This window comes from Hippichthys cyanospilos, chromosome 16 (genome assembly GCF_059441005.1).
Source record: "Hippichthys cyanospilos isolate Australia breed blue-spotted pipefish chromosome 16, RoL_Hcya_1.0, whole genome shotgun sequence".
Taxonomy (NCBI): Eukaryota; Metazoa; Chordata; class Actinopteri; order Syngnathiformes; family Syngnathidae; genus Hippichthys; species Hippichthys cyanospilos.
The window spans coordinates 11771526-11785061 of NC_142384.1; the positions used below are offsets into that span (position 1 = coordinate 11771526).

General features: G+C 39.2%; 3 protein-coding genes across 5 annotated transcripts; all 3 read right to left on the bottom strand.

The window, feature by feature from the left end:
- Nucleotides 1-4199: 4199 nt before the first annotated feature.
- LOC148410597 (uncharacterized) lies at nt 4200-6380 on the bottom strand. Its single transcript, XM_088437479.1, has 4 exons — nt 6163-6380; nt 5734-6069; nt 4912-5024; nt 4200-4450 (listed from the first exon to the last, which is right to left on the bottom strand). The coding sequence occupies exons 1-4, from the start codon at nt 6227-6229 to the stop codon at nt 4364-4366; spliced, it is 603 nt and encodes a 200-aa protein (XP_088293605.1). The 5' UTR covers nt 6230-6380; the 3' UTR covers nt 4200-4363.
- Nucleotides 6381-6471: 91 nt separating this feature from the next.
- LOC148410598 (uncharacterized) lies at nt 6472-9307 on the bottom strand. 2 transcript variants are annotated; one of them, XM_088437478.1, is made up of 4 exons: nt 8959-9307; nt 8746-8856; nt 8625-8667; nt 6472-7790 (listed from the first exon to the last, which is right to left on the bottom strand). In XM_088437478.1, the coding sequence occupies exons 1-4, from the start codon at nt 9298-9300 to the stop codon at nt 7075-7077; spliced, it is 1212 nt and encodes a 403-aa protein (XP_088293604.1). In that variant the 5' UTR covers nt 9301-9307; the 3' UTR covers nt 6472-7074. The 2 variants fall into 2 exon arrangements, with proteins under 2 accessions (XP_088293604.1, XP_088293603.1); XM_088437477.1 differs by having other exon boundaries at nt 8625-8856; nt 8959-9306.
- Nucleotides 9308-9846: 539 nt separating this feature from the next.
- LOC148410599 (elongin-B-like) lies at nt 9847-13371 on the bottom strand. Of its 2 annotated transcripts, none has more exons than XM_088437480.1 (4): nt 13160-13371; nt 11554-11688; nt 10765-10873; nt 9847-10679 (listed from the first exon to the last, which is right to left on the bottom strand). In XM_088437480.1, the coding sequence occupies exons 1-4, from the start codon at nt 13160-13162 to the stop codon at nt 10567-10569; spliced, it is 360 nt and encodes a 119-aa protein (XP_088293606.1). In that variant the 5' UTR covers nt 13163-13371; the 3' UTR covers nt 9847-10566. The 2 variants fall into 2 exon arrangements, with proteins under 2 accessions (XP_088293606.1, XP_088293607.1); XM_088437481.1 differs by lacking the exon at nt 13160-13371 and adding an exon at nt 12814-13032.
- Between the last annotated feature and the right edge of the window lie 165 nt (nt 13372-13536).

Genomic DNA, 13536 nt, shown 5'->3' on the forward strand with positions numbered 1-13536 from the left:
TGTAATGGGTCTTATTTTTTTTTCTCTCCGTGGTCTTCTTACTTCAATGAGAGTGTTAAGTTTGACGGCGTATTCCAGTGCAATGCACACCTCTTTGGAGAGAGAGAAAGAAAAACATGACAGACGGTAATGGACACAATCACACCTGCGCTCCTGCGTCATCACGCACGCCCATGCGGCATGTGCGGGAGTGGTTTGGCTCCTAAACTGTGCACTGTTACATGTTTAGGAGCCTTACTTGAGACAGATAAGATGCAAAACAAGGAGACTGTCTATGTGTACGCCGTTAATCTGACTGAATCTGTATTTCTTACTATTTATCGGATGGAACAAAGGTTAGAGACAGGTAGGCAGTCATTTCAAAAGGTTGCAAAAACATATATGATCATTGCCAAACAAAGCATAGTTTGGGGCTAATTTTCTTCAGTTGGAACAGAGTCTTTAGGCAGAGTGGAAAGAATACTAAATAATTTCAAAGAGCAGTCGGTGTTAGCATAAAAACTCCAAGCTTCTGATTAAAAGCCAAAAAAATAGCCAAGAAAAGCCTCCTAGAATATCTGAAAATGAGTTGAGTCATTTGAAATGGTGGCAGGGGAATGCTAACATGAAGTTGAATGTGATTGGTTAATTATGACCACAGACATACCCTGTTCAAAAGGGTGTGCAGACTTATGCAAACATTTTCCACTCTTTTCCTCTAAAAATATAATTTTAAATAAAGTTGAATTGTACAGATTACAGAGTAGAAAAACGTGTGTATGTTTTTCTTTAATTATAGAAACATACAGCGTATCTTAAAACATATTCCTACTAAAAATGTAAGCAGAAAACATGCAATGCTCAACTACAAATTAATTGTGATCTCCTCCACTACCAGAGCAAAGTGCTCTATTGCAATACAAATTTCAATTAAAAAATGTTGAACAGCATTAAGTGCAAGAAGTTATTTTACGGCATGTTTTCAAAAAAGAGGGGAAAAAAAAGCAACGTATGCTGAATACTGTATTATTTTTGACCTGTATGTCATTCAAATTGGTTGGCTGGCTTTCTCACCGTTGTGAACAAAACATTCCAGGAAAGTTGGATGTGTGTTCCCCTTTTTATCCATCTTTTTTTTTTTCTAAGTCCTCATTCACGAAAAAAAAAAGTCAATACTGTGCGAAATGTTTGTGTACTTTTGCGACTATGACAGTCTTCTTCTCTTGGGGTAGAGGGGCTGGTGAGCATTTTCTTTCACCCTGTGGTGAAGATAGGTATTACAACGTTAATGGCTGGCAAGTACAGTACAATAGTCTCAAAAGTTGTAATTATAATGGTTTTATTTGGTCCAAAATTTGGACAATGATTATTCTCCTACACAAAATCTCGCCCGTCCAGCTGCAATCACATCGAAATGTCAGAATCATTGCATTTTGAAATGATACATGTTTTAATCGTTTGCTGGAAATTTCGGCTCCCCGGTGTTTTTTTTTCCACATTGATTCTTTTATAATATCATTTAAAAAAAATCAAATTAATTTCCATAATTTGTAACGTCATGCTACAAGGGTTAAAAAAATAGAGAGACATGTTGACTAAAACTTTTTAAGACTAAGATGGGTAGAAGCTTAAAAAAATTGCAAACACAAAAGTTTCTGTCGCTCCACAAAAAACGAACCATGTGACCCATTCAAAAGCATGTGTCATGTATGTCAAGGTGTGCGTGTTGTGGCAACATTCACCTGTTTACAGTCACACTCTTGTGGCTTCTCCATTTCAAGGACAAAAAAAGAGCAAAACATATCAATTTTGTCAGAAATACAAACTGACGGAAACAGCTCTAAAAGTGAAGGGATTTTATTTGCTAATAGAGGAGCGATAAAATGGATGCGGGGTTTGGGGTTTTGACATAAATGAGACTGCCTTCATGCGGCAGCTTTATGTTGGTGCTGCACTGGCATCTTGTGGCCGCCGCCTGCTCTCATACACTTTCTGTCCTTTGTTGGTATGGAGGGCTGGTGGCCATTAAACTGTTTTGGAATTAATGCAGTTTTAGGCATATTTAACAACAATAAAAAGACTATATTGGAACTACAGCGAGGTTTCCCGTTTAGGGCACTTTTACACATTTCATGTTCAGTCCTGCAAATTCCTAAATATTGTAGTCACGATTCCAAGAAGATTATTGTTGCAATCATTGGAACGTTTCCAATTTTAAAGAATCATGGAACTTTGCAACCCAATGTGTAAGTGGATGTATTTACTATACTTTCCAGTTGTTGGCAAATGTAGTAACGAGTGATTTGCACAGTATTATCCAGTGGGTATAGAAAATCTACGCACACTTTTTTCAAACCCAAATTTGGTCAAATTAAAATGAGACCAAGATAAACAAATTTTAAACGTTTTCTACAACAGTGATGTACAGCTGTAGTTTGTACATGTAAAATTCATCATAATTTCGACTAGTGGGGGTGCATAGACCAGCGGTTCTCGAATTGGACTATATGTACCCCTTGGGGTAGTTTAAAGAAGTTGAGGGGGTACTTGAGATTTTAAATAAAACAAACAAAAATCCTTTCAAATGAATTCCTGAATTAATTGACTGTTTCAGGAAAATTAAGTTCATTGATTTTCCCTTTAATTATATATTAAAAACCTCACATATCAATATATAAAATCCGATTGTGTTGTACATGTTACCGATCACAATAACGGCGGGAAAAGCTCAATCACCAATCAGATTGAAGACATTTCTTCATTTGATTGTCAGCATCTCGCCTGGTGGTGGTGCACACAGGTGCGTGATGATTATCTCTTACATAAATTGTCTTGCCCTCAAATTGTGACCAACATTATCATTTGCTATTTCCTGTTACAAGTTATGGCAGGCATAGAAAATGCAGCATCCCCTCAACGTACGCGTTTAAAAAAAAACACACGCACATTGCGGTAATGATGCTTCTAGCCCCTCGGTTGCGTTTTCAAGAAGAGGGTCTTGGATTCCGCTTGCTCACATAGAAGACGTTCCTTCACTTGTTATTGTTAACACTTCACCCACGCGCTGCAACACTTACATCTCCGACCTGGTCAGGAAATTCACAGCTTGAAGCCACAACAACATCGTGCAAGCGAAAACAGCCAGCTGCTCTGCAAATGCTGCAAACGTGTTTTTTTTTTTTTGTGGCGTTTTTTATGTTGACCCACAAAAAGCACCTAGATGACTGTTTGTGCTCCTTTTTAGCCATCACTCAACATTCAGCTGAGAAAAAAGGGCTCATTTCATGCTTGTGAAGGAGCATTTTGCAACTAATAGCAGATAAGGTGTTCATCTTATGTGTCTACCGACACAAGCCTATGCTTTCAGCTCAAATGTCATCATACACTCACTTAACAAGTGATAATATAGCTATTTTTTTATAAACAACAAAAGAATTGGAGGGTTTAATAACCACACGATTTTGCTGCCAAAATCGGTTTAAAATCATGTTATATCAAATCATTCACTGCCAAAGACGGCAATAGACGTCAAATTTTACTGGGCTGGCAGTGAATGACTTAGGTAATGCTGAATTTTGACTTGTTAACGTAACATAACTATGATTAACGATAAATGATTTGAAAAGTTTAATAGCCAAACTGCAAAATGTTTTTTAAATCATGTTACATTTACTCGTTCACTGCCAATGACGGCAATAGACGTCAAATATCTATTTTCACTATAAAGGCAGAGCATGAGTTCGATAATGGTTACCCTTTAGTTGCTAACCCTCATAACGATGAACAATAAAAGATGTGGTGAGTTAAAAAAAATGTTTTGCTGCCAAAACTGTTTTTAAAACATTTTACATTAACTCATTCACTGCCAATGTTAGCTACAGACGTCAAATATCCATTTTACTAGGCTGGCAGTGAATGAGTTAGGTAATTCTTAGCTTTTACTTGTTGACTCTCATATTTACACATAATAAGAAAGTCTATCTACAGTGGATATCAAAAGTGTACACACCCCAATTGAATAAAGAAAAAAGAGGATTATATGAGCATTTTCAGACCAAATTTCAGTCAGAATCAAATTTGGTGTAACTAATGCTTTTTCTTGTTTTTTCCCCACAAGCATTCTTGTTTTTTTTGTTTGTTTTTTTTAAGGATCGCATGGCAGAAATGTAAAACAGTTTCACAATCCTGATCAAAAAGCACACAATAATTGACACATCATATGAAGACAAAATGAGAAATGTGATTTAATCCTGAAACACATCAAGTACTTTCTAATTGACTACAAAAACAACACAATGCAAATTATACAATGTATTTTTCATGCATGTGGCGGCACGCATGCAATGTTGCTGCATCGCTTGTTTGTCGGCCTTACAGGATGTTTTTAACGTCGCAGGGTTCCACGCATATCCTCGTAAACATCATTGGGGACGCTGTGTCGTGGCCTATATTTGAGGTGCCACTTTTTGATCTGCTGAGGACATGAAATATGATTAATATATGAAGGGATGAAACCCAAATCGATTTCTGGATGTGGTTTAATACACTAACACCTCATCTGAAAAAGACTTCTCCCCCCAAAATATGAAATTAAATCTTGCTGAGACCCAGTCTATTCATTTGTGTCCACTGTCCACCAAATATCCACTACAGTGGACTAATCATTTGTGTCCTCTGTCTAACAAATGTCCACGACAGTAGACTAATCATTTACTGGCATAGGTAATTTGTAGCCTCAGATTCAACTGATTACGACAAGACAAAACATCCTCAGAGCAAATACATATAGCATTAAAAAAATACAAATAAAAAAAACCGCCTGGTATTCTCTGAACCTGCAATTCAGGATTGGAACAGTTGCACCAGAATAAATAAACATGCCTCTCAGCAACTTTGATGATTTTTTTTTTTTTTTTAAACACAAACACGCACTTTGGGAATGACCCATAGGACGAGGGCGATGAAGACTCCAAACAGCACAGCCGCCGAAATCACAACAGTCACCAGGAGAAGATTTTGGTGTGGGTTGCCGCACTCTTGTTCATCTAAGATTAAGAAAGATGTTTAAAAATGATTCCTGCCTCGAAACAAGAGACCAATGTTTTCCATTGCCCTTCGATTAACTGTTGATTAAAAGCAATGAACTCTGCCTAGCAACAGGTGACTAAAATCTTCATTGTTCTATAGGGCAATTATGGCTGACCACCACACACTGAGCAGCAGGCAACAAGTAGCCATAGTAGTATTCGTGTATGGTTTATTAAAGTTTGGAACTGCATTGTTGTGATTATCTCTAGGAATATTTTATTCAACAACTTGAGAAGCTAAGTAATGTAACATCCTTTGTTTTATATCTGGCTTGTTCCATCACTTATGATAAAGGGCATACAATGTTTCGCAAAGATGTCACTATAATCCAATTCAGCAAAAAGTTGATTCATGCTCCAATTAATTTGCTCTCAATTTGAAAAGAAAAATGTACATTTCCTGTGTTAAAAGGAAATCTTAGTGAAAATATTTGTCTTGGAAATTGTAGTTATGATGTCAGTGATTTTTAGAACTTTTTTTTTCCCAGAGCTAGATAATGATATTTCTAATACAGTATTATTTATTGATGGCATTATTTATTTACATTTTAAAACATTTCATTCCTGGTATAAAGCTTCTCCACAAAATAGTTTAAAACAGAATCAGCATTGCTCTGTGCTTTTTTTTAACTCCCCGGCATGGTGTCATGAGGTGATGTACGCTCACCTGCCGTAACCACCAGCAGCACCGAGCCTTTGCCGTCTTCTGTCTTAGCTTCCAGGCTTTTGACATCAAACCACTCATAGCTACACCAGTACAGCCCGGTGTCTTCCGAAGTTAAGTTGGAGATGACCACGTCAACGTTCGACGCGTCTCCCTTCACCTGGAGCCTGCCAGTGAACAGCGGATGGATGGTTTCTTTTTGGGACTTCAAGTAGAGAATTTTAAGATCCTTCCTGAGGCCTTTGGACAAAGTCATGCCTACAGAGCCTGGTTGAGAATATCTGCACTTGATGGACACGGATTCATCAACGTGTCTCCATATCACTCCGTTGTTTTCCACTGAGATGAACACAAAATAAGATATTTCATATTTGTGTGTAATACTTATGATTATTTTGAATCCATTCGCATGAGCTTCTGTATTAGTCTTACCTGATTGAGCCAGACTTGTGCAGAACAAACATAGGACAGTGATGCGACCTAAGCACACTGCAGACATGTTCAGCTCAGCTCTAAAGTCGTACTAGGAAATGCATCTGTATTTGTCTTCCCACATCACACACATTTGAATACCAACTGCATCCTGTCACCCTTTGGTAGCTGGTGTGAACTCAAACGCACACGTACAAGTTCATCTAAAAATGGGACGTTTTCTATTCAGGCTAGAAAAATTTTTAAACCATCTTGCTGCTGTGGTTGAAAGACAACAAAATCGCACCAAAAAATGAATAGCCAACAACCTATGATAGCAATATGTTTTTTTTATGTAAAACCTTTCATACTTTACAATATAAATGCAAAAAAATGAAAATCTGTTTCTCATATTGTGTAGTTAAGTTGAAATATGTGCTTTTAATCTTAATTTGACTTGTTGAATTTCACCATTTGGAGCAACACTGCCCTCTAGTGAAAATAAAGCAAAGCAAACATACCTAAATCTAGCCACAATAGGGAAAAAAAACAGTACAACACAGGAAAAATAAAACATGTATTTTAGAGGTGTTAAAATTAATCAATTAATCGACAAGTAATCGAAAATCTGTCAATTACTTTTACAATCGTTGAGCAGATTTTTTACTTACATGGCGGTCAATGGCAATAAGTCAATTGTGAAGGAGTTAAAGTGATATTTCTTATATTGTCTCCACATGTTTTTAACTTTCAATTTGATGGACTGTTCTGAATATAGGTATGAATGTATTTCTCCAATTTATCAAATAAATGTAGAATATATCAACAAATTATCAATGAAATTATTAATATTATTGTTAGCGCCTTATTCTGTTAGAAAAAAGGAGCAGGCGCTTAAAATGTGTACTGTCACAAAGACTGAAAAATGTCCTCTTACAAAGTTCCAGAATGTAAAATTTCTGCGACAGAGTTCCGCAAGCGAACACCCACCTCCTCCTCCTCCTCGTTGTTTCCCTCATGACTAAAATCTCCCGCCTCTTTGACTTCTCCATGAGGCACGTGTCCGATGTCCAACAGCACGTTGTGGAGGATGCAGGCGCTCAACACCACAGCTTTCGCTCGATTGTAATTCCCAACATCCAGTCGCCGGAGTCTCTGGAATCGCCCAGTCAGGCCTGCGACGGCATGTTCCAGGATGCGAAAATGTGGCTCCAGTGCTGTGTTGAAACACTGCTCTCTCGCCCCGCCCCGTCCTGAATATGGCGTCAAAATGCGAGCGGTAAGCGGGTATCCGGCGCGGGCCACCAGCACGGAGTCGGGAGGCATCGGGTGAGATTCCCGCTTGAGTTGAGAGCCCAGAGCGCCGCCTCGGCCGGCTTCCCGGCTGTTCCTGATGTGGCAGTGGAAGAAGCGCCCCCTGCGGTCGCACGCTAATTCAAGATGGAGCCAAGAGGAGGGATGCTCTTCCATTTTCTTTGCCCTTTTCATTTCCGGCTCGGCGCTGTGTTTACTTGCCGGCATCCGGATGGGAATGCGGGTGTGCCCCAATACTCCCAACACCCGTGGGATGCGTCGGACGTCTCCCGCCTGCTCGTTGTCCTGTTCCGGCACTCCGGAGAGAGGGAAAAGGATGGCCTCTGCCTCGTCACCTGAGGCGGAAGCAACATCATATTTACCAAGATGGCATGTTGCTGCTCCATTACTTGTAGGTTTGTGCAGAAAGAAAAAATAAGATTCACAGAAGAATTGGGATTCTCATTTACTAAGATTCAGAATCGGTTTAAAACATTCCAAAAATGGATATTATACACTGTGTTCTAAATTAGAATGCAATGAAAATTTTGTTCAAATTTTCATAATGGATGTGAAAAGGGTCAGTCAGTGTAATTTTCAAGTTATCTTAATATTTGTGCCTTGTTTGGCTTAGTCTTTGTTTTTGGCGCCGCCTCTGGCCGCTGTTGATAGCGCATTGATAGTGCGCTGTCTATGTAGATTGCAAATTTGGAAGGACAGAACATTGGGTTATTAATTTAAAAAAAAAAAATTTTTTTCATTTCATTTTTTATTAAATTGTGAAAGTATTCATGACCCTTCAATAAAGCAAACAATTCACCCAGTTCAATATATTTTTACAAAAGTAAGAAATTTTAAATTTGTCAAAGTGCGTTTTGTGTCTATAATTGCTTGCTAACGAGGCGACGAAGCCAGGAAAGCTAAAACTGTTTTTAACTAAATAATTGGCAGCAACCTTTTGGGGGGAAATTAACCCAGTTTGTTTTAAGGAGGTGTGCAATTTGCAATTTTCTAAACTTCAGTATATCTGAAAAGAAACAAATATACTTGTCAAATTACATATGTTTGCTGTTTGTTTGTTTCAAACTTTTGCAATGGGGGTCATTGGAACATTTGCTTTCTAAAAGGGGTCCCTGACACCAAAAGGTTTGAGGACCCCTGGTTTACATCACGTCAACTAAAAACCTTACCTCGAGGCCAGCGAATGTGCTCATCCTGCAGCGTGTTGACACACTTGCAGAAGAAAAAGAAGATGCGGTGAATGTTGCCCTTCTCTAAATGATAGCGGTTGGACAAAGTGCGATAGCTGACCCGGCTGGACAGCAGGTTGAGGCATATCGGGACCGTCTGGGACAGCGATAGGCGGGCACGGCCCGACAAGCGGGTTCGAGATTGGAAGTCCCGCAGGAGGGCGGTCACGTGCTGAATAAAGAGCGTTCATGTAAAGACAGATCACGTGGTACTGTGGCGTCAACGGTTTACGGCAGAAACCGTTGCGATAATATGCAGTTATATTGCTTTCACCTTGACTTCATCCTCGTTCTCCCGTCTCTTTTCCGCCACTTCTTCCCTGGGACTGGAAAGTGCAGTTGCAGTGTTATTCCTGGGCGGAAGTTCGCTTATTTGTTTGACTTTGTGTATCAAGTCAGCTTCGAGCACGTCTTCCATGGCATGATCCAGTCTACGGTCCAGCTCGGCGGCGGACGAAGGCTGCCATTCCCGTTCCATCAGATCCAGGACGACCCGCCCTGCCGCTAGAACACAGCCGTTTACGTCCATTTGGTTGCATAAAGTTGGAACGAGCAGCCGAAAAATCTTTGCGTCCGTACCGTTAGCCAAGCAGCTAAATGCCAACGGATGTGGCATTTGGGGATAGCGGAAAGTGGAGGAAATTTAAGCTATCCTTGTAAAAAAAGTGGCTTATGGTGTGTTTAGTGTATATGAACATTTAGCAAACTATAGAATGAGCTGAATTGCAACAGTACACTTTGGAAAACAAGTCAAGTTCATTTAAATATAACGCTTATTGTGTCATTTTTGGCTAAATGAAAAAGCCAAATCCATATCTAAGGCATCTTATTGGATTGACGAAACTTGTGAAATTGTTATAAACTGTGGCGTGTTCATTAACTTTCAATTTGAATCAATTTGCAGGACTTCAATTTGCATAAAATAAACTGGGATGTCTACACAGTGGAACATGACGATCGCAGTAAACGAGCAAAAGTGGTATGTTCGTATACCCGGTTCATATCAATAAGCCGTGGTGCGTTCAAAGACTTATAGGGAATAATGAGTAATAGTTGTGAATGTGTTGAAAGTGGGCAGACACGCTGGGAACATAAAATGCAATTTGTTTATTATGAAACCGAGGACTGTGGTGTGTTCAGGTACTTTGCAGAAACACTTGACTCAAGAGGGGAGAAACACTCATTTTAATGTTGAATTAATTCCAACTTTTGAAGGTAACCAAAAGTTAACAAGACTCCATTATTTAACCTTGTTTTTTGCAGATGTTTTCACCATAAATTATACTTTACATTTTTAATTTTCAAGTGTTTTTGTGTTTTGAGAGGGAAACACACCATTAACGTATAGATACAACAAAAAAGATGTTTAGTTGGGCTAAAAGCGAGGGAAACATAAAATACTGTATTCTCAAGTCTAAATGTTTCGGCCTGCTGATTTGATACTTGAGATAAAAATGATCAATACTTGTGGAAAATTAGTTCTCGGAAGAGCTAAAATCAACTTATTTGGGTCAAAGGAGTGAAATCCTAATGGTTTAATCAGTACAAACATAAAAGCGTAAAAAGGTCTCTCCTGCTCGACGCCGTCATTGAAGCCAGTGAAGTTATAACAACAACGAAAAAAACAACCACTCACTCACAGTGAAGTAAGGCAGCTTAACAACAGCTTAAAAAAAGATTTAAATAGTAGGTACAATGCTTGGTGTTGCGCAGGTGACAGTGTTGCGACCAGTCTGGGCTGTGACAACATTTTTCTAGCATGCACACACACGCACCGTTCGCTCACACAACAACAACAACCCGTCTTTTGCTTCTGTCCAGCTGGAGATCTTGTCGTCCGCTTCCCCAATTTCCCCCGTGGATTTCCTGCGTGCCCCCTCCCTCACTGAACGACTTGCTCGTTGCCTGTGCTCCCCGAGTCCTGGGGCTTCATCACGTCCGGGAGCTCCGGGGGAGTGGAGAACGGCTCCATCCTCAGTTGCTCAAATGAATCATCTGCGGGAAAGACAAGTCGAGAATGTAAGACCAACGCACGCGAACAAAACCTTATCTGATGGAACAGCAAAAAATGTTGTTTTACCGCTGAGCCGGAAAGCTAGGCCCACGGTGCCGGGGGACTGAGGCCGCGCCGTCTGATTGGTGAAGCCGCAATTCCCGAGCGTCTGAGTGTCCTCCAGCTCCATGTCATCCTGAACAACGAAAAAACACAAGGAGTCATCTTATAGGACTGAAAGATTTTGATAAATAATCTGATTGAATTGTTTTTCTTAACTCATTCAGTGGCATGGAAGAGAATTCTCATTTTTAAAATAGTAATAATTATAACATTCTGGTGAAATAAATTTTTTTATGGTGAGGGGCTGTCACCCTTGACTAATGCTTACCTAATATAAGCCAAGTGAGCACTGCAGTGATAGCTGTGATCATTATATGGCAGTGTTTCCACACTTATAACACAGCTATTATCTACATACAATTTAAAGTAAGGAATGGAAGTCTCATATTTGGGGCAATCAGCATATTTACATAGGCATAGCACACAATAATCTGTCAGCCTTGAAAGCTGAGTGAAAATACTGGCACTGGAGGTTTTCTTTTCCAATAACGATTGGCACTTGAAGGAGTTAAATATTATGTTTGTGTTGTAATGAGATTTTTTTTCATTGTCTACTTCGCATGTATGTTTATTAACACAAATACAAATCAAACATTGCTGTATTGTGTTTGAATAGAAAATTAGTATAATAGTATTGTACTTTATACCAAAATATATAGTAATTAGGAATGGGAGCGTACCAATTATCGGTATTGAGTTTTTTGCTTCATGTTTAAAGAAATGAAAATCCCATTTTTATCTTGGTCAGATTACCTTGTAGAGCCTCTGGTCCTCGGGGGGCCTTTTGAGGATTCCCTCTACAATGCGCTTCAACTCATACACAGATGTGGACTCTTTGGCATCGGTGAAGATGGTCGTCTTGTGACGCCGAATCATTAGGAACACATCCTGGTGGAAAAGACAAAAAGATCAATGCTCATTTTCATGCATGTTGCTTTTTTTTCAACCTATTTTACGATGCCACCACAGTAATGACAGGAAGTGGAGCATACTCCAGAAAAACAAGAAATGCAATTTGCTTTAATGCCAGGAGAGTAATGATTTTACTTTATTCGAGTTTGAAGATGACTATCCTTTACCGATCCTAATGGGGAAATGCATTTTACGTCCACTTAAAAATGAAATGCCAAAAAATAATAAAGCTCTGATTACATCGCTTTAAAACATGCTCTTAAAGATATGGCTTACACTAAAATAAACGCAAACGAGCAATACATGTATATTAAAGACAGATTTATCAACTTCAATTGAGTTGCAGTTATTTAAACAGTTATTTACAACAATTAAAAAAAATAATCAAACAGTGGCATAACCATGAGTCAGTGAGTCAACTAGTGTGTACACAAAATGATCCCCCAAATTCCTCATGTTTTATTAAACAATAACATGTAAATATGTGGACTACAGTAAGTACTGCACTCGTGTCACTCATTCACGAGATTGATGGTTTGAAAAAGAAAATCGCTAAATGAAATTATTTCATATACTATCCTGTAATATTATGTATTACAGTATTTTGTAATCATAGTGACGCACAAGATACACACAAGCAGATCCTGTAACATCTTTTTTAAAGGAAAATATTAAGGTGATAATTGACTTAAATGGTGATACTAAGCGTTTAAAGTGATAAAAGTTAACGCTAATTAGCTTAGCATAAGCTAACGTCTTGCACGCAAAACTCAGTGACCAAGACAGTTGTTTTTTTTTTTGTACAACGCGACGGACGGAATGCGACTTTGACAAAAATAACTAAAAAGCGGTTCGATCAGGAAAAAAAATTACACGTCGTTCGGAGATCTTTGGTGGGCCGAAAGCGTTAGAAGGGAAATCGTGACGAGCTAAGTTGCTAAACCTTACGTGAACACACATAAAAAAAGCGAAGTTTACAGCGGCTGTTAATCTCAAGATCCTTTTTTTAAACCTCTCGACTTTGCCTTGTGTGGCGTTTGATGACTAACTGGTCGATAATATTATGAATAAAACAATGTTTATTTAAAAGAAAAGGGTTACCAAACTGCCAACTTGAGCTCGTCGTATTTATCTACAGCTATGGGCAATAATTACATTTGGGCACTGGTCTAAAAACTGCTTCAGATGCCAAAGAAATGATGTAACATAATCGACGAGTGACTTATTTATAAAACTATGTCGAATATTAACTGTCTAACGTTAAGAAGTCATCAGTCCGTTAGCTAAACAAAGCCAGGCTTCTTGTGGACGTCGGCTTGTTGCTGACACACTCGCTTCCTCTTTGACGTGATTTTAAGACACATCAAAAACATTCGCTGCCTGACCAAAAGTGTTGTGCTTTGCCGTCGAAGTCATATAACGTGATCGGCGTGTTTTATGCACTCACCATGTCTAGCGGTCGATTGCACAGTGAGGGGTGGGGGGTAAAAAAGAAGGGGGGGAAAAACGCCTCAACTGCACAGCGACAGCTGATGCGGCGTTCAAATACTTAACTCGCCTGTCAGAATTTCTAAATTCACTCCAGGCGGCGTGGTCTCTTCGTAAACGCTTCGCATAGGGATCCCGGCGACCTTTAATGGTGTCGATCGGTACTCCAACTTCTACGCGCTAATGGTAATGCGCCCGTATTAAGTTAATTTTACATGTAGAAAAGTGACTTCGTACAAGTTCCTTATCGCCATGAACGCAACCCACGCATTCATGGCCAAACTATGAGGCTTCATTTCTGTGACGTCACACATCCGCGTTTTCTTTAGAAATGTA